Source organism: Sceloporus occidentalis, unplaced genomic scaffold (genome assembly GCF_023333645.1).
Source record: "Sceloporus occidentalis isolate IW3139 unplaced genomic scaffold, rSceOcc1.0.p SCAF_44, whole genome shotgun sequence".
NCBI classification, from domain to species: domain Eukaryota; kingdom Metazoa; phylum Chordata; class Lepidosauria; order Squamata; family Phrynosomatidae; genus Sceloporus; species Sceloporus occidentalis.
Window position 1 is genome coordinate 5,570,500 of NW_028317024.1, and position 24,501 is coordinate 5,595,000.

A 24,501-nucleotide genomic window follows, 5' to 3' on the forward strand; every position below is an offset into this window, starting at 1 on the left:
AACAAACAGTAACAGTGCTATTTCTTTATGTTATATGTTTATTGGACATATGTAGTAAAAAGCAAGTGCCGAACAACGACAGCACAATAATTTTACCTAAAAAAAAGGCTTAATGAAACTACAATTATAGACAATGACACTTTCCATTTAGTGAATAAACCCCTTAACAAAACACAGATAGTCCACAGAGAGGGCTCAAAACACCGTCGGTGCAGAGCTAAGTATATTAGCTTTCTCCAGGACTCATTCAGAAAAAGAACAGTTTCTATAATACAAGCTACTCTACTAATATTAAATTGTTCACCTTTATTAATGTTATTAAACATTTGGAACTACATATCCTAAAATATTTTACAGGACATATGTTTAAAAAATAAATAAAAACATAAATAAAGTGTATATATATATATATATATATATATAATTTTTTTTTATGCACTTTCAATATTGATACAATGTTGCTTGCCCTCCTGGATAGACCCTCTATGCTGCTTTCTCACTGTAGAACAGTAGACAGTGGGACTTCATCAAAAGAGCTTGATGAGAGTGGTAGTCCACAATAGCTGACGTTCCAATGTTTGGCTGGCCGTACACATCACTAAATTAACAGTACAATATTTTTAGCTAATTCCATGTATATACGCATAAAGCCAGTTACAGATAGTTACTTTTTTCCGGTATTCTTACCATTTTCCAGAAAGGTTGTTTTCAAAGATGACTCCTTACATGGCGTTAAGTAGGAACCTGCCTTTATTTATACAACATGCAGGCCACTCCTCTCTCACTTTGTATTCAAGAGTTCCATTGAAACAGGATTAGTTAATCACAATGGTTGGTTAATAATCCTTTAAAAGTAAAGAAAGCGAAAAAGCAAATACGTTTATTTTGCTTAAGCCTCATAGTTCTATTTGCTTATTGTGTTGAGAAACAAGCAATTTAGGGAAGAAGGATATGTTTAAATGTTCAATTAAGATGTATACATGGCTGTTAAAATAATAATAAAATTATTATGCACATATAGTTTATTTATGACGCACCTACATTATATGTATACCTCCCAAGTGTGGGGTTCTGCACCGATATTGGGTTCATATCAGATTGGAAAATTTCTGTTGTTATTGTGTGTATTTCTCTGATTGTAACAGCGCTACGGAATCTGCTGGCGCTAAATAAAAATAATGTAATGTCATTACAGCACTGGGTGGTGGTATAATAAAAGATAGCGCTACAGATGTTGTCCATGGGATATACAGCTGGTGGCAGCATCGGAAGGAGATATAGCTGGTTGCAATGAGACCTGGGACCAATAAATTGGAGGACTTAAATATGAATGGGAAAAAAGGCTTGAATTTGGTAACCGCTACCGTTACATATTGACCATATTAAATACAATTCATCAGGAAGCCTTTGAAATGTGGCTGTCGAGTGACAGCAGACAAGAGGGCAAAAAAGGGCAATTAGTGGAAATGTCTTACCTAGAATACCAAAACAGGATTTACATGAAGAAAAAAGGATGAGAATTAAAGGGACCACATTTATTTATTTATTTATTTTTCTTATTAGTATCAAATTGAAACGCAGTTTTTTGGGATACTGTGCTGTTTTCCTTAATTAAACAGTCCTAGTTTTTGCATAACATCATGTTTTTAAGCAGGACTGAGGGAGCTCCAGAGAGCTTGTGGTCGTAATTTCATGTTTGATCACAGCATTAAGAGGACTAGTGCTCCCAAAAAAATCACTTTTATGTCACCTTTAGCGGATGGGGAGCTTATTAGAGTGTTTACAGGTAAAATAGTACATTCTTAGCTCTCAGTTGTGCAAAATGGAAGAAGGTCATTATCTGGACCATTTGAAAGGATTTGATCTGTTGTTTGACTCCAACGGAAGCCTGTAAGAAAAAGGCTTTGTATGGAAGCCATCTGAAACAACTTTTTAACATTTCTGGACAATTGAAATGTAGTCGAACAGAAAAACAAACTTTTTAACACAAAGAAGCAGACGCATTTTGCACGTCTGGAAGCTTTGTAAATACATTTCCATTTGCGAATCTATTGTGATTGGCGTTGAACCCCTGCCAGTCCACAAATTCCTCACCAGATTATAACAGCCAGACAGGCCAGGAATTCAGATGTGAGCTCTTAATCTGCTTTTTCTTATAAACTCTTTATTTCACCTACACCCTCAGTCTTAACCACTTTTTACACTCTTTTTTTTTTCCTGCTTATTTTGTAGCTAAATACTTCTTATTTGGCTGAATTTGATCCTATGAAGTTAAGATCAACTTAATCTCAAAACACAATGTTAATAAAGTATTTAAAATATATTATAAATCCCAAAATTGTATATTTTTTTTATTTTGCCAATATATTAATGTTCTTACAGCATGCGCAACTTGATGAGTACTCTTCTATGGGGTCAATGTCCATACAATTGTTATTTGGACCCTGCATTCAAGGATAAATATTAAGTATTGTATTGTGGTGTAGGGAGTGATTGCTTGCTAGGGAATGGGGGGGGGGCTTGGGTTGGAAATACATTGTTCAGAGTCCAATCCATATTAAAAGTGGCCCTGTGTTGAAATTTTGCAGCTGTGGTGATGAGTGGCTTTTAGTGAGCCTTTAAATTTAGAGCAAGTAAGGGGAGGGTCTGACAGAACGGGGAATGGAATTCTAGAGAATATGTACAGCATGGGTAAAATCCCAGATAACTACAGGGGGCCCGGTGCGCCTCCTTGTTTGTGTCTCCGTGTACTGATGCAAAATAGTTTAGAAAGGGTCCTTCAGACCTGGACCTCACCCCTCCAGGTCCAAAGGTCTCTTTCTAAACTATTTTGAACCAGCATGGGGTGAGTCACATGACCCCCCCCCCCACAGCCAGACAGCAAGCTGCAGGAGCAGTGAGAGGTAAGCAGGGTGGGGGTTGTTTGTATGTATGTATGAATGTGAGCATGGATATGTACTTGTTTGTGTGAGCATGCATGTGTAATTGTGTGCTTACATATGTGTGTCAGAGTGTATGTGGGAAGAGGGGGGGCAAGTGGCAAAGAAAGCACAGACCAACTGTTGGGGGCCCTAGGGCAATTTTCTAGTTATGCCCTGACGAATGGGATGAAGATATATGGCCCAAGCTCACCATGGATACGGCAACCACTTATATAGGCAGAAGGAAAATCTTTACATTTCACTGATAAGATAGACCTCACATAGTGGCACCCGGTCCAAGTAACCAAATAACCTTGCTATAGAGATGTGTATATCGTTTAGCTATGTACGATTGGTGGATAATACTTCTGAGAACTGTCCGGACTACTAATGTTATAACTACAATGACCCTTTGCATCCAACTATTTTTAAAACTAATGCCAATAGCCAAATGGAGATGAAGCATGGAAACACAGAACTGACCTGAATTCTGTACCCCAAAAAGAAACAATACAGTAAGCCGACTCAACCTTCAAGCATAACCTTAAAATTTGGTACAGCCAAAGATAAAAATACTGGCTGGTGAATGGTATCTGTTTGGGCTCATTTCCAAATTTTCCAATGCTTAAGTTGTCCACTGTTCATCAAATATATGATGCCAACTTAAAAATATTAACTTCAAATTAAGTCTGCTGTGTTAAAGCCTGTTGCTTCCTGTTCGCTCCATTATCCACTTCAACTGATAACACTTTATTTTTAGTGCTATACAGTATTGCAACTGAAATGTAATAGAATGATGCAATCTGAAATGACAATTTGTATATTTAAATATATGTAACCAAACTGTCTAAACAAAACAAAGGTTGTAAGGTCAATTAACCAGCAGGTGGCAGTAGAGCTCCTACTTCTATTTTACACCCTAAACAAACTCATCTGCAAACTCATTCTACAAACTACAGCCCTCACAGGTTAGGATATAGTAGAGCATCTACATGATTTAACTGACAGTATGGCTGCCAAAGGGATTTTAACTTACCTTATCCTCTCATCTCAGGAACAGGATGGAGAGTGAGGGGGAAGCATGACATACCCCTCCGGTTGATTTAACTACAGGTGAAGGAATTGGGGGATGATCATTACTCACACCACCTTGGTTAATAGGGGGGTCCTAGGACCCCGTTGCATTCCTTTTTTTATTATTACCGTAAAGAAACTGTGCAGTCTTTTAATAAGTAGATATATTTATTGTGTATTTCAGATAGTGGCAAGACAATAAGAGGATGCAATTCAAATGATCAGCACCAGAGGGTCCTACCCAAAATTAAAAATGTGGGCTCTTTATCCAAGGGCGATGACAAGGATCTTGGGTATCTCAGTAGAGGTACCAGTATGGGTGCTAAGGGTATATCATTCAGGGAATAAGACATTTCAAACATACAATTGCCCTTCTTTGCAGTGTCACACAGGGTTTTGAAACTGTCAGCATCTTCGGTGTTTATGATATTATGCAGACAAATGTATCTTTCCTTAGAATTCCCAAGTATGACCAGTGCCACACAGCTAAGACTCTTGAAATTGTTGTAAACCATTCCCTCCCGTGTTATATTAGAACAATATTATTCAATGTTCACATTCCTGTAGCTATCAGTAACAAATCTAATATTTCATAAAAAGCTAATTTTCTGGAAAGAGAACACAATAGTAATTGAGTAGAGGACATCTATTGAGTTGTTTGAGTTCCCAGACTGATTAATATGATGAAACCTATTGGGATCGAGTTCAGGATGCAGGCTAACAAAAGTGGTTGTGCTGTTTAATATTCTGATATTTAGCAGAACCCCTTAGTTTCATATAACAGAAGGCATAAAATGGGTCAATAGGGAAGGAAACTGTGTGTGGAAATTGTCTCAGTTGACCACCTTGAAAAATGTTCAATACTAGGCTATGCCCTGGTTGGCCAGGTTAGAAATTGGTCTGGAAACAATCTAGGGAAAATGCCCTATTCCTTAAAAGAAGTGTGAGCATATATGAAAGAGAAAGAAGTTTGCCAGAAGCAGTAACTTAATCCCAAACCTGTGTCAAGTTATGACTTGAGGAGCAATGGGGTTTTTAAAATGGGTCTCAAGGTTCTAGCAACGAAAGATCAGGAAAGCAGTTCTGGGGCCATCTGATCATGCAAAAATATGTGCATCTCCAGGTTCATCTAGGGGCAAGTCTATTTGGGTAAATAGAGCTGCTATTTTTACTTTACTGCTGTTCTACTTTACTAAGAGGGTGATAGATGCAGTTAGCCAGTCTAAACATGCATAGGATAGACATATGGCCATATAGACAAATCTTAAACTCATTAAGTCTTTCTGCATGTTTATAGAAGGACAAAAATAGGGAGACTAAGTGGACTGAATGTTTCTTATCTGCTGTCAAATTCTGGGTAACAAATTGTTGGATACTCCTGTTTTACCCACATTTACGCCTGACTAAAGTGACCGTAAGGTCTCCTAGACATCTCCTGACTATCATTATTTAATTGATTTAACCAGGAAAATGAGTGTATAGTCTGAGATAATTCTGCAACCGCTAGAGATTCCATTGAATAATACTGGGAAAGGAAAACAGATAAACCTACTGAATGAATAAAATACTGAAAAGTAAATTGCACCAAAACACAAGCTAAAACTAAACTAAAAGAAAAGTTCTCAGACAATAATGATTTTAAACAAAGCTTTAAATGATATCTGCAGAAAATACTTTTCTTTTATTATTGATATGCTTACTTTCTTTTTTGTCATGTTTTTCTAATTTGTTGTCTGCATTATTTTATCGCTGATGCCCACTACAACATGTTTAAACATTTTCCATGACATTTTAATTACAAAGGAAATGGGCCAATGTGTTTAAAAAATAGCAACATTGTAACAAATATAGTGTCCATTTTGGTTTCCCAAAAAGAATACTCCAGAGTGCAAATAATGGATTTCTACATTCAGACAGAGCTCTAAAACAAGGGTTTCCGTGGTTAGCAGGTATTGATGTAGCATACTGAGAGTTTTCATATTTAGCTTCCAATGAGCTGGGAAATCTTGACCTTTTTGGGATCTGATTTTGCGAATAAATCTTCATGAAGTTTTGACAGCTCCTCGAAGAATGTTGCAAAGAGCTTTGTCCCCTGAATATAATTAGATCTGTAGGGAAAAAAATTAAGAAATAAATGCATATGGGAAACGCTAAACTTGATGGACGCATGTCTTTTTCAAGCCTATGTAACTATGTAAGAAAATGTTTCTGTGCCTTGGTATGGTCATGAACTGAAGCAGAAGGAGAGAAACTGTCATTATCCATTTATTTAATGCAGATCTGTTACTCTTTGAACATACAATACTTTATTGTGGGCACTTATTTCCACCCAAGTAACTAACAGAAGGATCGTTCATAGTATAGACACTAACCCTCTGACACCTTAATGTGATAGCACTTGTATCATACCTGCTTATTTTCTCATTTTGCGAGTGTTCGCCATCATCAGCTCCACCAATTGGAAGCATCATCACACTCTTTTTTGTTAAATCTTGGAATATTTTAGCTAAAGGAATTGTTGAGCCGTCTCTGATCATATCAGGTATCACACCAAATACTGCAGCGAAAAAAAAGAAAGCATTACAAATGAATCATAATAATACATAAATATATATATTTATATAGATATTGTATATATATATATATATTTATATATATATATATATATATATATATATATGATATATACAATATATATATAGATATCAGATAAACAGCTTTGTAGCAATGTTACTTGGATCTACTTTGCCCATACTTCTTTGTATAAAAATATCAAGAACATAGAAAATGAGCAACTACTGCGATATGTTTTAATTCTAAAAAATCAAATTTTTTATTGAAACAAAACTGGACAACCAACCTTTTTTAATCGCACTTCTAGCTGCTTCATACTGGGGATCTTTGACATTTGCCACCCAGGGCATTGCCCCTATTTGCAGGGACACTGCTAATTTGTTTGGACTATGTAACTTTGCAAACACCTCTTCAAGATATTTTTTCACCTAGAAGAAAGTAGGGAATTTGTGTTAAAGAAGACACATTAACATAGAACTATTTGGCTTGTCTAGTCTGCCCATAAATGTTAGCAAAAAAAACCCCAAAAATACATCAATCTCAGACAAATTTTACATTTTGCCGGTAGTGCATACCAGGCTGCCACCACACCAGGAAGGACAACACTGGGCTATGGGGGTTGAGCAACAATAAGCCACCTACATAGTTTACAACATGACCATCTCCACCAGTTACTGTCCAACCAGTAACATGTTAAGTAAAAATATTTAATATACGATGTAAAATGTGTATCTACTGTATGTATATTTATACATTTAGTAATTTTGTAAAAACTATGAACAAACAATTTGACATAAAAAAAAAAATTGGAAACATTCAATTAAAACTGCAAAGAAAGCAATTCCAGATTCTAAAGGATATCAACACATTTGTTTATTCTCAATATGGCCCCAGCATTTTCTTTTTGGTCCAATGACTCCTAAGTAATACAGATATTAAACACTCCTACATACCAGTTTTTCTACCACCGGAATCTGCATGTTGGGAACCTGCCGTATGGAGAATTTCCCTATGACTTTTGAGGGTATCACTGTTTTGGTTCCTGTTCCAGAAAAAGCCCCTTCAATTCCATGGATAGTGAGGCTAGGAAACCGCCACATATGCTGAAGTATTTCTTCCTGTATTCGAACACTTCGATCAGTCATACATGTAGAAAAGGAAAGTAATACCCAGTGCTCTTATTTTGTTTGTCCGTAGATTTGCCTACAGGCGATATCACTTCAAAATACTTTACATCCCACCCTTAAAAAAATGAGAAAGCTGTGCTGCTTATTTTCTTAAGTCAGAGATATTTACTACTACAATTTAAGAGGATATTAATCTTTTTGTTCTGAACTATGAGTATTCCAGCAATAGACCACCAGTATAACGTACAGTACGAAACAGAATTTTCCACGATAAAAAAAGAAAATCAAAGATATTTTGCAATAACTAAATGAAGAGAAATCTGTTAGATTTTTTAGTGGAAAACACCATACCTCAGTTCTGTACAGGAATGTTTCCACACCTGTGTTATTTTTATGTTCCTCCAAGTCGAAATCTATGTTCTCGTATAATCGTTTTTCTTCCTCTGTCAAAGGAGCTACGTCATCATATATGCCAGGGATTAGAATATGGCCGGAAGAGTCCACTAGGTTGGCTATGAACATAAAGAGAGTATAGATAATGGATGGTTTAATCCTTTGTCTGTGATAAAATAATTAAATAATACTTCAATCACCTTTTTTGTTTTCATACAGCTGTTATATGTGACATTCTGTATTTTTTTTATTGTAAAGGCTGATAGAAGAAGCTTTTCATGGCCAAAGATAACATATAGTCAAATACAATGTGTTACCTAAGAGATATACTAGATCCCTCATTGCTTCATGTATGATTCCTCCAAATGTTCCGGAATGCAAATCCTTTTTACCACTTTCTACCTGCAGGAACAAAATTAAGTCCGTGCTTTTAGTACCTGACATTCTAATTGCATTTATACCAGCGTTTATATACAATCATATAATCAATGATGATGAAATATTGATTTTACTATTACCATGGAAACTGTATAGCAAAGAAACATTATTTTGAATAGAATGTTGTTGGCGTTTTGGAACATAATTCTTCACATATGATTTTGTTTTTCTCTACAGTCAAGTCAAGTAGTGTGGAGAGAGGACAGTTGGCTTCATGGATAATTAAAGACCAAAACATAAAACAATTGCACCAGTAAATACTGTGTGCTTACCTCAACAAAGAAGTAGGCATTGCCACGTGTTCCATATGTCAAAGCTGGTTTTCGACTGAGCCACACGTTATCAGAAATCACAATATAATCCACATCAGCAAAAAAATTACTGTTGTTTTTAATTAGATCTTCCAGACCAGGAGAGCCTGTTTCTTCAACCCCTTCGATGATGAATTTAATATTTATTGGAATGTCCTGTTAATATTAATAAATACAATCAAGGTAAGATCTCAGTAACAGGAGAATTTCTACTCCTCAACACCTTAACAGGTAAATTTTCTAACCTTTTAATCCTAAACTAGGTAACAATTAAAATATTTCTGGCATAGAAAGACATACAACATAATCAATATGTACTTGATTAATAACTTTAATTTTAATGGTAGGTTTAAACAGTGAGAGACAGAAAAACAGCAAAACAATCCAGAATAACGCATTTCAAATAAGTTATAAATTGATTTGCATTTTACTCAGTGAAATAAGTATTTGACCCCTTTGCAAATCATGACTTAGTGCTTGGTGGCAAAACCCTTGTTGGTAATCACAGAGGTCGGACGTTTCATGTAGCTGGCCACCAGGTTTGCACACATCTCAGGAGGGATTTTGTCCCACTCCTCTTTGCAGATCCTCTCCAAGTCATTAAGGTTTTGTGGCAACTCGAACCTTCAGCTCCCTCCACAGATTTTCTATGGGATTAAGGTCTGGGGACTTGCTAGGCCACTCCAGGACCTTAATGTGTTTCTTCTTGAGCCACTCCTTTGTTGCCTTGGCCGTGTGTTTTGGGTCATTGTCATGCTGGAATACCCATCCACGACCCATTTTTAATGCCCTGGCTGAGGTTCTCACCCAAGATTTGATTGTACATGGCCCCATCCATCGTCCCTTTGATGCGGTGAAGTTGTCCTATCCCCTTAGCAGAAATAGGCAGCGTTCCTCCTCCTCCAAACACGGCGAGTTGAGTTGATGCCTAATAGCTTAATTTTGGTCTCATCTGACCACAACACTTTCACCCAGTTCTCCGCTGAATCAGTCAGATGTTCATTGGCAAACTTCAGACGGGCCTGTGCATGAGCAGGGGGACCTTGCGGGAGCTGCAGAATTTCAGTCCTTCACATCCTAATGTGCTACCAATTGTTTTCTTGGTGACTATAGTCCCAGCTGCCTTGAGATCATTGATAAGATCCTCCCGTTAGTTCTGGGCTGATTCCTCACCGTTCTCATGATCATTGAAACTCCATAAAGTGAGATCTTGCATGAAGTCCCAGACCGAGGGAGATTGACAGTTATTTTGTGTTTCTTCCATTTGCGAGTAATCGCACCGACTGTTGTCACCTTCTCACCAAGCTGCTTGGCGATGGTCTTGTAGCCTGTTCAGCCTTGTGTAGGTGGAGAGTTTGGAATCTGATTGATTGCTTCTGTGGACAGGTGTGTTTTATTCAGGTAACAAACTGAGATTAGGAGCACTCCCTTTTAGAGAGTGCTCCTAATCTCAGCTTGTTACCTGTCTAAAAGACACCTGGGAGCCAGCCATTTTGCTGATTGATAGAGGATCAAATATTATTTCACTGAGTAAAGTGCAAATCAATTTATAATTTATGTGAAATGCGTAATTCTGGATTGTTGTTATTCTGTCGCTCACTGTTCAAATAAACCTACCATTAAAATTATAGACTGATCATGTCTTTGTCAGCGGACAAACGTACAAAATCAGCAGGGGATCAAAAAATATTTTCCTGTTAAGCATCAAGACGTTTGGAGATGTTGGGATCTAGCATATTGCGAAACCTGTATTAAGTTATTTTGTTTACACAATAAAGAATAAAACAGATGGTTGGTTGCAACTTCATTACCACGGTCTTAAGAAAACTTCTAGGTGTACAAACTCATATGAAGCAGTGTCCCTCAAATATATTCTTAATTATCAAGTACCTATTCATGTCATACCTGTTTCAGAGCTCTGTACGTATCTATGGCGTTTATCCAGGCTAACACCGGACCTTTGTTATCGGTAGCACCACGGCCATATAGGTTTCCTTTCAAATAGATTAAGCGTTACACTGAGATATTTTCTCAAAATTGGGAACATACATATAAGATATACATGTGTGCATTACATGACATGTACTATGCCCCTTTCCCTTCTTCTTGCTCACCTTTATTACACTCCATTCCATTATGTTCCTCCTACACCATTACATTGCCTCCCTCCAATATTATAGCCCCCTCCATGCCTATCCCATCAACCATTGAACACCAATTTTAGTATTTCCCTCCACGACTGCAATCCCTTCTCCAATATATTAAACCCTACGCCCCTCCATTATTATACACTTTCTGCTTTATTCCCCTCGACCATTATTCTCCTTCCACCCCGAGCTTTCTCACCTTTATTTACATTCAATCCTAAACTGTCTACACGCTCTTTGTACTATTAAACCACCTCTCCCTGCCCTTCTCTTGTCCTCTTTCTCCCTCCTCAGTGTCCATACACCTTTTCCCTGTTTGCTTGTTTTTGAACTTCTATGGCCAATTAGCCCCTAGTTTTAAAAAGCTTAGTCCCTCAGCAGAAATTATTTTAGGACTTAAGTTACCCTCAGCACCATAATACCGTTGAGCCCGAGTTCTGACCAGGTACTGTATATGACTGTACAGAGGAAACATACCATTAATTTCAGTCATTGTATAAGGATCGGTGCTCCAACCATCTTCTTTTTTAGCAGGTTGGACATCAGTGTGTCCATAAAAACACACGGTGGCTTTGGTAGTGTCATTACCAAGCTCAGCTAGGATCGCTGGGGGAAAGGGAATACTCTGCCCGTCATGCAACTATAAGTAAAACAACATATAACACCAAGGTTATTATTTCACTGGTTTTTCCCTAAATTTCTGTTTGCATATGTACCTTTACCATAACCACACCCTAATGATTAGAGAGCTATAATAACAGGTATCAGGGAATCCTTTTTTACCTTGAGGTTCCCTGCTGTTTATCTACATTCTTAGATGATTGTTAACAATAACAATTCTGAAACGTTGTACAATTTGAATATCAGACAAATTAACAGGATATTATACTTATTTAGACATTATTATGGTAAGCTAGCTCCAGTTTACTGACCAAGCAGACATAATTCTAATTGCTGGCTTACCCCATTTATGGCCAACACACGTGAATGTATAAGACTGGAATGGAACTTCACACTTCCTTTTGTCCAATATTACAATAGACGTAACAGGGAACCAATAACTAATCTGATAGACGTTCATTGCTATAAAAAAAATTGTACATTCTGAAGTATTTACCTTTTCAGAGCCCATATCTACTAACTCCACAGTGGCTCCAAGATCTCTGATCCTATTAGCTGTGATGTTCATCATCCTGATCACTTCTCCACGTAGTTCAGGATTACTTGAATCACTTGGAACAGCCAACCAGTCTTTAAGGTTCTGTTATAATAAAATTAATTTATACTTGAGTGACATAATGAGGCTAGTAAAACTGTGCTGTGCATTTAGAAGATGCTTTCATGCTTCTTATTTTATGCTGTTAGTATGTGATTTCAAATGGTATTTGTTGTTCAGTCACTGGTATAACTTGGTTATTAAAGTGAATTTATCACATGCACAGATTTTACTCAAAGAAATCCTGAAGCTAGTACTTAAGATGGCTGTTTAAACTAACGGATAACAAATATTTCTAATGTATTTAAAATTGTTATATTGGCCTAAAACATAATTAAATAAATGTATTAAGTATATTGAACAATGAAATTGAAGGTTTAGGTCCACTTGAATAAAGAAAGGCATAACCCCCAACATTTCAGGTGTCCAAATTAGTGTAGCAAAAGGTTGAAAGGTGTGGGGCCATCCAGGAAGTGAGTGGGGTGAGAAGTGTGGTCACCCACTTGCCTTTCCCGATCAGCCTCCTCACAATGCTAGCATATCGAGGAGGCGTCATACAAGCTTCAACAGCACATCCTGCTGGACCTTTCTGCTGCTTTTGACATTGTGGACCACCCTCTTCTCCTAAAAACACTTCATGATGTGACACTGCTCTGTCCTGGTTCACATCGTACCTTTCTGATCATCTCCCGATCCAGTAACACTTCTCCTCCCCTAGCCCTCTCAGTCGGGGCACCCCCAAGTCCTAGGACCCCTTTTGTTCTCACTTTACACTACCTCACTTGGCAAACTCATCTCCACCTTTGGCTTTCAATACCACATGTACACAGATGACGTCCAAATCCTCTTCTAATCTCTCTCTCTGTGTCTTAGATTGTGTAACTAAAGCTCAATCTCTCCAATGATTGAAATTGTCTTCCTTTTACCTTCCTTTTCCCATCCTTGACCTCTCATTCACCCCCATATTCAGTCTATCTCAAAAAACTCCATCTTAAAAACATAACCCACATTTTCCCCTTTGCTAACACAAGATGCTACTAGGGCTCTTGTCCATGCGCTCATTATCTCTTGCCTCGATTATTGTAACTCTGTCTTAGCTGGTCTCCCTCTTACCCATCTCACCCCTCTACAATCAACCATGAATGTTGCTGCCAGACTTATCTGCCTCTCCCATCGCTTTACCAACATCTCTTCCCTCTGTCAGTCTCTTCACTGGCTGCCTGTGCGCTTCAGGATTCATTTCAAAATCCTATTACTTTCATAGCGGTTCCCCAATTTACATCTCATCTCTGAATAACACTCCTAACCTGTCTCTCCGCTCATCCAAGGATCTCCGTTTGTCCTCTTCTCTGAAGCAGCACCCTCTAAATATTAGAAATATGATTGCTCATAAAAATTCAATTTCCATCCTTACCTGAACAAACTCATCCTGATGTGTGTCAATGTAAGTGAAAAGGTCTTCTTGCAGTTTCTCAGATGCATCTGTTCCGAACGGCAGCATGATCAGACACAAAAATGTTACCTACGACAAACAACATGTTTTTTTATGTTACTATGGAAGTGCTAATCCTGTTGTTTTGCAAAAAAGCTCTCTCAGACAGACAAAACAACATTCTCAACACAATCATAAGCATCCAGCCACACATAAACACAGCTCTGATTATCTGAACACAAAGGGGTTTATTCACTAAACTAGGAGTTTGTAGTTTTAACTCATAGATGGCACAGTGCATTATAAAGAAGAGCTTGGTTAGCCCTATATAAGACAGCTAAATCAGTGAGATGTCACCCCACTGATTAAACTATGAATATTCCAGGGCCAGCACAATCCTTCTTACATTAGAAAGTTGTCAGGGTGGGCCCTTCATAATGCATAGGGATTTCAGCCCCTTGATAATGCATCTTACAAACTCGGCATGAACCCCTAAAGCATGCAAAAGCTTGTTTAAGATGTAAACCTTCTGTAAATCGTATTAATCATTTTTGTTTAAAAAAAAAAATACAAATCTTAGTCTAACCTACTTAATAAACCCAATTTTTATTATGATGCCCCTAGTTTCAATGTCCTAGAAGTAAATTTGCAGGTCAGCAAGGGGTTATATGCATTTTTTATTTTTTTTTTGAAGAATTCATAGTCAAAACCAAATCATCTGCTTAGAAATTCATATAAACAACAAATATGTTGTGCAGTATATTACAAATATTCTTTCAAATATATTGCAATGTTAATTACTAGATTCCTAAAACATTTACTCATGCTTTAGCAATTATAATATTGATTTTCCTATTTAGATATTTTATTGATAGCTTTAAATTAAATCACTACAAATTATATTTATTTTTCTTAAATAAAAGTGTTATTTAAAAAAAAAATATCTGGTTAAAATAAATCTTTTTTTCTATTCACAACTGAGTAAATCGATATTTTTTCACTTGTCATTCCACTAGGATGAAATCTTGGATAAATTATAATGGATGTGACCCCTCTGAGCTGAAAGCTTCCAGCCGGATCCCACAAATGTATTCTTACATGTCCCAGTAGAGCTTACTTACGCATTGGTGGTAATGTTGGAAAGAGATGCAAATACAAACATAACAGAGAAGACTCCTGATCAGCGAGGATGAGCCTAAAATCTACCAATGTTCTGCCATGTTTTGTATTGCGACCATTGACATATAAATAAATGTCTAATAAAAACATAGAGAACTATTGGGTTTATTTCTCAGTCTTATCCTGAACCAGCCCTCCTGCTGTACCATATGTTGCTAATACATACCTTTCTCGTCACCGGGACCAGCACATGCCCCGTGGAAAGCTTTCAGCGTGTAGGGAGTGGAATTGGAGAAGTCTTTCCAACAGGTTATTCAGGTTATTTTATAAAACCTGACACCTTAACATAGGAGAGCTGGAAAACAGGGTCTCATTCTAATCTCAAAATCTCCTGCCGACTTCATGGCAAATTACAGCTAGACTAAGAAATGTATTATAACACAGCAGTTTGGGGCTTTATATTATTGTGAAGTTTGATTCAGCTTTGTATAAAGAACTGGATGTACAAGACATATAAACACCGCGTTATCCTCCTTTCCTTTACTTTCCTTTCCTTTCTTCTGCAACAAAATCAAGCTATTTTTTACCCTGATTTTATAATAAGGACTTCAGAGAAAGCATAGGTATTGCTAAAAAGGCAGCCCATTGTGTATGTGTTGTGCCTATAAATATGTGTGTGTGTGTGTGTGTGTGTGTGTGTGTGTATGCTTACTTTTTTAAAAGAGAGCACATCGTGTGTAGGATAAATGGGGGCTATAAGAGAAAGAACGTGTATAGAGATCAAACACAAGAGAAAATCCAAGAGGTTTCAAATCAAGGATGAGATACAAGATATTTGGTTTAAAAGCAAGGTGCTATTCAGCCTCTATAGCAGGGCTGTCCAACCTGCGGCCCTCCAGCTGTTGCGGGATTACATCTGCCATAATGTTATTTCAGCTAAGTGGCTGATAGAGGAGTATGGGAGATGTAGTCCTGCAACAGCTGGAGGGCCGCAGGTTGGACAACCCTGCTCTATGGCCAAAAATGGCAAACTAACATATCGAATCATTTTCCTTCCTTAAGTCTTCTGTCTTTTCCTCACCCCACCCTTACTACGGCAGCTTGAATCAGCAATAATCATCAGCTCAACAACAGGGGGGAGGTAACTTAATGAGGAGGAATAATCAAGATACAGAATGTCAAGATGGCTGCTTCCATGGTAAACCTATAAAGTGGGTTTCTAATACAGATCTTCTTTAGCACTGGTGATTTATCCCTACACCAGTAGCTATTTGCAGTATACATTTGCTAAAGTGTACAAAGTTCAGTTAATAATAATAATAATAATAATAATAATAATATCTTACCACGTATAATTAGCTTGTTGCTTTCTTTGAGCTGCTGAAACAAGTCACTACTTAGTGCATGTGTTTGACACACACATTTATGGGTAGTCTGCTAATTTTGAAAGGCTAAAGGTTAACCGGTGCTGGTTTATAGAGATCAGCGTTGTTTTTGACTGTTACGGGATATGAAGCAGATTTGTGTAATACATTCGTTAAAGGTACAATAACCTCTGCATAGAAACGACGAGAGGCGGCATTAGATGTATCGTTAGGTGTATCATCAGATGCAACTTTGGAGCAAAAGCCATCAGTATTAGAATCCATGAAATATCTTCCAACATTGCTCCGGTTTATCACTTAATCACATAATCTGTGTTTTATTCTAGAGAGAAAATAATGGAATAGTAAAATGGAAACAACATTATTGCCTTACTTTGTTCCCCAGAAACTAATCCTGAAGGAATTTGGTGCAAAGTTAAATGTTTACTACTTTACAGTAACTAATGCAAATCTGTCTATTAAAGGGAACGGTCACATTATCTCTCATCCGTTTTAATACACCTCTACTCAATGTATTCATCTTGTTTTTGTTCACTATTTAAAAATAGCTCTGTTATTTTCTGAATGTGAGCTGCTAGCTTGCTTCCAAATCATATGCTATTTACGACGATTTATTTATCACATCAACTATGATATATGTTATTTATTAATAACTACGGAAATCTTCTGAGATAAAACCAACATTTTCAGTGTTACCCTAAATTACTGTATACTTTGCTATATTTTATTCTCAAGAGATCTCGTCAACAGATGGAAAACCTCTGAAGTCATAAAGCATGCCTCCCAACTCTCCCGCTTTATGTGGGATAGTCCTGAGTTTCCCACACTGTCCCACCGAGCTCTTTCTGGGACACCAGAGAATGCATACAGCAGAATTATGCGCATGCACAGTAGCAAAGCCAGTGACATTCTACCTCCCATTCCCATTATATGACTAAACATCATTATATACACACTTTTGGGCGCAAGGACAACTTTTAAAGAATTTAAGAATTTAGGTTCTCGTCTTCTCGCCTGCATGCCTACTGCGCCAATGGCTCGTTCAGTGTTCAGATAGCATGCATGTGATTGGCGAGAAGTCCCATCGATTTTTAAAAGCGTACTGAGATACGCTCACGGCATTTGGAAACGACAGCGGGGGATGCAGTTAAATGAGAGAGAACTCTCATCTTCTACCTTCAATAACCGGAGAATCCAGCACTCATCTACATGCAGCAATATGCACTCCAATATGCATTTCACATGAACATAGGGCTCCAGGGATTCTATCATTTATCCTTAAATCATTGCTCCTAGGATCAGTATATATATGAATCTAATCTCACCTTGCCTAAAAAGACATATAAGTGATACATTATTATTATCCTCGGTATCCTCAATATTCTTCCAATGTTAAATCACAGGCATAGCGTAAGTGTGAAGCATGTATGTTATATGGAATACAAAGCATGGCTCTGTGTGAAAAGCAGAAAATCTGGATACGCTATAAAATGTTTCCCGACTGAGCGTGAAATATATGCGCACATACACCCATGAGAAACTTGTGCATCTGTTTTAAAGCAATTTTAAGTCCTTACCAGAGAAAAGGGGTAAAGTCTCAAGGAGAATTGCATCATATTTTCGTGTCTTCTGCTCATGCGGTTATGAAGAAGAAGCAGGCAGTGTCACGTTACTGCTGTCCTCCCCAATGGATCTCCTCTTCTGCCTATCCGTTCATTAGGGAACTACTTATCTCTCTGCCGTTCAGATGCCAGTCAGCTGGATATATGAATACAGCCTTTCTTTGTTTCAAAAGCAGACGGCTATAAATGGATTGTACAGGAGTGGAAAGATGGAAATAGAAAAACAGATGAACAATGTGTTAAAAAAAAACAAACAAGTGGAATCCTTATGTCATTGGGTGTAGGGAATGACATCAATAGGCGCTAGCTGTTTGTGATATGTATCAGTCAACATACATTGACTCAAGACAATAAAATCGTTGGTTGTAAATTTGTTTTTTAGTATTTTGTGTATCATATTTAAAATGACACAGTTGCAGATCAGCAGATTAGTATCTGTATGCAGCAGTGATTGTACACAGAAACACATGATATAAAACCCATACCACCTTCATTGAAGAAATTTGATTCATTAAATGTGTAAATGTTCCTTAATACTTCATTTTAAGACTATATTTTAAGAAATATAGACAGGACATTTTTATCTGATGAGGTAAAAGCACATTTATCAGCTGGATTATATAGTACCATTGGGTTCTAGACAGGGCCGGCCCGACAATGGAGCCACAGGACTGCTGAAAGGTAAGTACAAGGGGGGGGTAAGGGTAGATAATAGGGAGGAAGGGAGAGGAAGGGTAGATAATGGGGGGGGGGCGACAGGGACGGAGGGAGAGGAAGGGTAGATGGGGGGGGGCATTTTAAAATCCGCCCCAGGCGGCATTTTGCCTTGGGCCGGCCCTGGTTCTAGATATCTCTGGAGATGTTTGCTTATTTTATTATTTTTAATTTAGTTGATCTGTTGATTCGTGAAGCAATTCCATTGTTGTAGCCATTGGACCCCCAGTTGGAAAAATCATTATTTCTACAGCCCATTGAGTTTCCCGAGAAAATTGCAACAGTGACACACAAACTGTGCTGAATTACCGTATTTACTCACTGCTATCTTTATGTTACACAACAGGCCAAGGAAGGGTGGATACTTGCTAGTACTTTGAGGTTAAGGGTTAATTGAAACTATTTCAATTTGGAGAAGCAAGATCAGAACTGCTGTTACTGCTGAAAATACCAAATGACTAATACAAACGGATCATACTGGAAAGACAAAACTGCAAATCAAGCAAACTTATGGACATAAGACCTCACATGACTGAACGCAATGAAAAGAACCTTTTTTATTGTGGCTGGGGAGTGTTTACTACATTCTGGAGTGCAGACCATTATCCGTCTTACACTAAACTTCACAGCAGGCACTATGTTGATGGCGCTATATAAAACAATAAATAATAATAATGTATTCTGGTAGGTAGCGTTCTCTGGTCTTCACAGCAGGCACTATGTATTCTGGTAGGTAGCGTTCTCTGGTGTTCACAGCAGGCACTATGTATTCTGGTAGGTGGCGTTCTCTGGTCTTCACAGCAGGCACTATGTATTCTGGTAGGTGGCGTTCTCTGGTGTTCACAGCAGGCACTATGTATTCTGGTAGGTAGCGTTCTCTGGTGTTCACAGCAGGCACTATGTATTCTGGTAGGTGGCGTTCTCTGGTCTTCACAGCAGGCACTATGTATTCTGGTAGGTGGCGTTCTCTGGTGTTCACAGCAGGCACTATGTATTCTGGTAGGTGGCGTTCTCTGGTGTTCACAGCAGGCACTATGTATTCTGGTAGGTAGCGTTCTCTGGTGTTCACAGCAGGCACTATGTATTCTGGTAGGTGGCGTTCTCTGGTGTTCAGCAAAACCCAGATATGTCCATCAGACATCAAGATAGTGATGCCCGCTTCATCACTCCAGACAATGTGTTTCCATTGCTCCAGAATCCACCGTTACACCGTTCCATAAGACTCTTGCTATTGTGTAGCCATTTTGTGACGCTCGTGAGGCACAGTGCTTTCACTGATGTAACTTTCAGAGACAGTTTGGAGCTTTTTAGTGAGTGGTGTTACAGAGGACAGGTTATTTTTACGAGCTTCAGCTTCCAACATCCCCGCTCCGTATGCGTGGCCTACACTTTAACATCACAACAATAGCATTTACAGCAGACCAGGGCAGATATTTCACAAACTGATTTATAGCAAGGGCAGCATTCTCTGACCACATTTAAAGTCACTGAGCTCTCCAGTACAACCAATTCTACTGCCAATGTTCGTCCATGGAGATACCTGCCTATGTGTTAGCAACAGGTGTGGGTGAAACACCTAAATTCAATTTTTAGGAGGGATGTCTACCCTGTGAACGCGTAACGCTGACTTACTAAAAGTAGAGGTGTCAGTTGAGTTCATGCGACATCCAGTGGCTGAATTTTGAACTCCACATTAAGACCCTTTCAATTTAAAAAAAATAAAATAAACCCAAATGTTATCAGTGAAAAGGTGACGCCTGATTTTTGTTGTTGTTTTTTTTTTGGGGGGGGGGGTCTACCTTTAATATTTGTTGACGCACTGGCCTTTTTTAATTCATGTGTTTTCTGGTAGGTATAAATAGTACTATAAAAAGGGTTTTATCAAAAGGATACTTATTATACATAACGCATGCCAACGTTTTCAAGCTGAAATTGAGCTGTAGAAAAAGAAGCGCGGTATTTGTCAAATGATGTTTGCTTGGCCGTAAAAGTTAAATAGGACAAGGGTATAATAGTTTACTCAGAGGTTCTAAGGTTTTACCTTGAAATATTACTTCACGCCTTTGTGTCTTTGTCTTCAGTCAACTCAAGTGTTTGTTTCTACAGAACAAGGACATTTGCTAATGGCTTGTTAAGATTGGGAATTGAGTGTATTTTTTTTTTCTTGGGTAGATTGTGTTACAGCTTTATATCAGCGAACTGTTATTTGTAGCAACATTACCTAAATATTTGAACATGTAAATGATATTTTAACCCCTTCAATCCCGGAGAAATTTTGCCATTTTTGCGCTATGTCGGTTCAGCGATGATTCTCTTTTACTGTGAATAGTGTACCCATATAAACTATATATTGTTTTTTCAAGGAGAGATAGAGCTTTCTTTTGATACCATAGTTGGATGATTAGCTGAAAATTTAGAATTAGAAATTTAGTAAAAAGTAGCAAGAATTAGAAAAAACAATCTGTGTTTTTTTCATTTTCCCTCTGAATCCTCACAAAATTAGGTAAAAAGACAGAAAATTCCATCCAGATTTATCCATTTAGGTGTCCTGTAGATGTCGATGTGCCCAAAGTGCCCGTTCCCGGCCGCATAAGTTGATCGTGGCCGGCCGGCAGTTTTGCTCTAAGTCCCCGTTTATGGCAGGTCAAGTTGCTTGAGAAACCCTGGAAGTCAATGAGGTCGGATTTGCCGGCCGCATCCGACCCTCGCTCCATCGAAGTCGGCATGCCTTGCCGGATTTTCCCGGTGGTGACGTGAAACTCCGTCCCGGTTCGCCAGGGACGTCAGGCACCCTCCGCCGGATATATAGGGCAGCTGCTGCTTGTTCCAGAGAGCCGGCTCCCAACGACCTCGCGAAGCCCAGCCCGGGTGCCGGCCAGGTCCCGTCCCCGGCCGGTAGACCTCCGAAGGTCCCGCCCGGGGCTCCACGGAACTCGGGACGCCCGGCCCGGGTGCCGCACCGGCGGTCCAACCCGCCCAAGACCCCCGAGGGTCCCGCCAGGGGCTCCCCGGACCTCGGGGTGCCCAGCCCGGGTGCCGCACCGGCGGTCCAACCCGCCCAAGTCCCGGGCCGGGTCCCGGGAAGACCACCATGGGGCAGACCCCCGAGGGTCCCGCCAGGGGCTCCCCGGACCTCGGGGTGCCCAGCCCGGGTGCAGCACCGGCGGTCCAACCCGCCCAAGTCCCGGGCCGGGTCCCGGGAACACCACCATGGGGCAGACCCCCGAGGGTCCCGCCAGGGGCTCCCCGGACCTCGGGGTGCCCAGCCCGGGTGCAGCACCGGCGGTCCAACCCGCCCAAGTCCCGGGCCCGGTCCCGGGAAGACCACCATGGGGCAGACCCCCGAGGGTCCCGCCAGGGGCTCCCCGGACCTCGGGAGGACCAGCCCGGGTGCCGCACCGGCGGTCCAACCCGCCCAAGTCCCGGGCCGGGTCCCGGGAAGACCACCATGGGACAGACCCCCGAGGGTCCCGCCAAGGGCTCCCCGGACCTCGGGAGGACCAGCCCGGGTGCCGCACCGGCGGTCCAACCCGCCCAAGTCCTGGGCCGGGTCCCGGGAAGACCACCATGGGGCAGACCCCCGAGGGTCCCGCCAGGGGCTCCCCGGGCCTCGGGAGGACCAGCCCGGGTGCCGCACCGGCGGTCCAACCCGCCCAAGTCCCGGGCCGGGTCCCGGGAAGACCACCATGGGGCAGACCCCCGAGGGTCCCGCCAGGGGCTCCCCGGACCTCGGGGTGCCCAGCCCGGGTGCCGCACCGGCGGTCCAACCCGCCCAAGTCCCGGGCCGGGTCCCGGGAAGACCACCATGGGGCAGACCCCCGAGGGTCCCGCCAGGGGCTCCCCGGACCTCGGGGTGCCCAGCCCGGGTGCCGCACCGGCGGTCCAACCCGCCCAAGTCCCGGGCCGGGTCCCGGGAAGACCACCATGGGGCAGATCCCCGAGGGTCCCGCCAGGGGCTCCCCGGACCTCGGGGTGCCCAGCCCGGGTGCCGCACCGGCGGTCCAACCCGCCCAAGTCCCGGGCCGGGTCCCGGGAAGACCACCATGGGGCAGACCCCCGAGGGTCCCGCCAGGGGCTCCCCGGACCTCGGGGTGCCCAGCCCGGGTGCCGCACCGGCGGTCCAACCCGCCCAAGTCCCGGGCCGGGTCCCGGGAAGACCACCATGGGGCAGACCCCCGAGGGTCCCGCCAGGGGCTCCCCGGACCTCGGGAGGCCCAGCCCGGGTGCTGCACCGGCGGTCCTACCCGCCCCGGTAGTTGCTCGCGGCCGGCCGGCGTTTTCGCTCTAAGTCCCCGTTTCCGGAAGGCCAAGTTGCTTGGAAAACCCTGGAAGTCGATGGGGTGGATGTATAGATATGTCTATAGAGCTGTGGGCATGGAGCCGTAGATGTAGCGATGTAGATGTATAGATATAGACGTGTATATAGATGTAGCTATATAGATACGGAAAGATAGATAGATAGATAGATAGATAGATAGATATAGATGGATAGATATAGATAGATATAGATAGATATCTCTATATGTATATATATATATATATATATATATATATGTATATATATATATGTATGTATATATATATATGTATATATGTATATATATATATATATGTATATATATATATCTATGTATATATATATATATATATATATACATAGATATATATATATACATATATGTGTATATATAAGCATATATATATGTATATATATGTATATGTATATATATCTATATCTATATCTATATAGCTGTAGATGTCGAGATATAGCTAGATGTGTATATATTGTATGCTGGGGGGTCCACTGCCTATGTACCCCCGCTGTTTTGTGCCCAAAGTCCCGGTTCCCGGCCGCGAAAGCTACTCGCGGCCGGCTCGTGCCGTCGCTCTAAGTCCCCGTTTGCGGCAGGCCAAGTTGCTTGGAAAACCCTGGAAGTCTATGAGGTCGGATTTGCCGGCCGCATTCGACCCTCGCTCCATCGAAGTCGGCATGCCTTGCCGGATTTTCCCGGTGGTGACGTGGAACCCCGTCCCGGTTCGCCAGGGACGTCAGGCACCCTCCGCCGGATATATAGGGAAGCTGCTGCTTGTTCCAGAGAGCCGGCTCCCAACGACCTCGCGAAGCCCAGCCCGGGTGCCGGCCAGGTCCCGGCCCCGGCCGGTAGACCTCCGAAGGTCCCGCCCGGGGCTCCACGGAACTCGGGACGCCCGGCCCGGGTGCCGCACCGGCGGTCCAACCCGCCCAAGCCCCGGGCCGTCTCCCGGGAACACCACCTTGGGGCAGACCCCCGAGGGTCCCGCCAGGGGCTCCCCGGACCTCGGGAGGACCAGCCCGGGTGCCGCACCGGCGGTCCAACCCGCCCAAGTCCCGGGCCGGGTCCCGGGAAGACCACCATGGGGCAGACCCCCGAGGGTCCCGCCAGGGGCTCCCCGGACCTCGGGGTGCCCAGCCCGGGTACAGCACCGGCGGTCCAACCCGCCCAAGTCCCGGGCCGGGTCCCGGGAACACCACCATGGGGCAGACCCCCGAGGGTCCCGCCAGGGGCTCCCCGGACCTCGGGGTGCCCAGCCCGGGTGCAGCACCGGCGGTCCAACCCGCCCAAGTCCCGGGCCGGGTCCCGGGAACACCACCATGGGGCAGACCCCCGAGGGTCCCGCCAGGGGCTCCCCGGACCTCGGGGTGCCCAGCCCGGGTGCAGCACCGGCGGTCCAACCCGCCCAAGTCCCGGGCCGGGTCCCGGGAACACCACCATGGGGCAGACCCCCGAGGGTCCCGCCAGGGGCTCCCCGGACCTCGGGGTGCCCAGCCCGGGTGCAGCACCGGCGGTCCAACCCGCCCAAGTCCCGGGCCGGGTCCCGGGAACACCACCATGGGGCAGACCCCCGAGGGTCCCGCCAGGGGCTCCACGGACCTCGGGGTGCCCAGCCCGGGTGCAGCACCGGCGTTCCAACCCGCCCAAGTCCCGGGCCGGGTCCCGGGAACACCACCATGGGGCAGACCACCGAGGGTCCCGCCAGGGGCTCCCCG

The 24,501-nt window shown here is 42.0% G+C and overlaps 1 protein-coding gene across 1 annotated transcript; it reads right to left on the reverse strand.

Moving 5' to 3' along the window:
* Positions 1 to 5,976: 5,976 nt before the first annotated feature.
* Positions 5,977 to 13,702, reverse strand: LOC149289616 (beta-Ala-His dipeptidase-like). Its single transcript, XM_089490425.1, has 11 exons — positions 13,616 to 13,702; positions 12,103 to 12,246; positions 11,463 to 11,625; positions 10,744 to 10,832; positions 8,800 to 8,994; positions 8,407 to 8,491; positions 8,048 to 8,208; positions 7,523 to 7,687; positions 6,856 to 6,997; positions 6,405 to 6,552; positions 5,977 to 6,103 (listed from the first exon to the last, which is right to left on the reverse strand). The coding sequence occupies exons 1-11, from the start codon at positions 13,700 to 13,702 to the stop codon at positions 5,977 to 5,979; spliced, it is 1,506 nt and encodes a 501-aa protein (XP_089346551.1).
* Positions 13,703 to 24,501: the final 10,799 nt, after the last annotated feature.

What these genes read in the sequence shown, in the direction of transcription:
- LOC149289616 (XM_089490425.1), bottom strand. Translation starts at nt 13,702, where the DNA reads ATGCTGCCGTTCGGAACAGATGCATCTGAGAAACTGCAAGAAGACCTT. An exon ending in TTCCGGTGGTAGAAAAACTG is followed by an intron (nt 6,998 to 7,522) that starts GTATGTAGGAGT and finishes ACTTTCTTCTAG; the next exon opens with GTGAAAAAATATCTTGAAGA. An exon ending in CAAAATGAGAAAATAAGCAG is followed by an intron (nt 6,104 to 6,404) that starts GTATGATACAAG and finishes TTTTCCCTACAG; the next exon opens with ATCTAATTATATTCAGGGGA.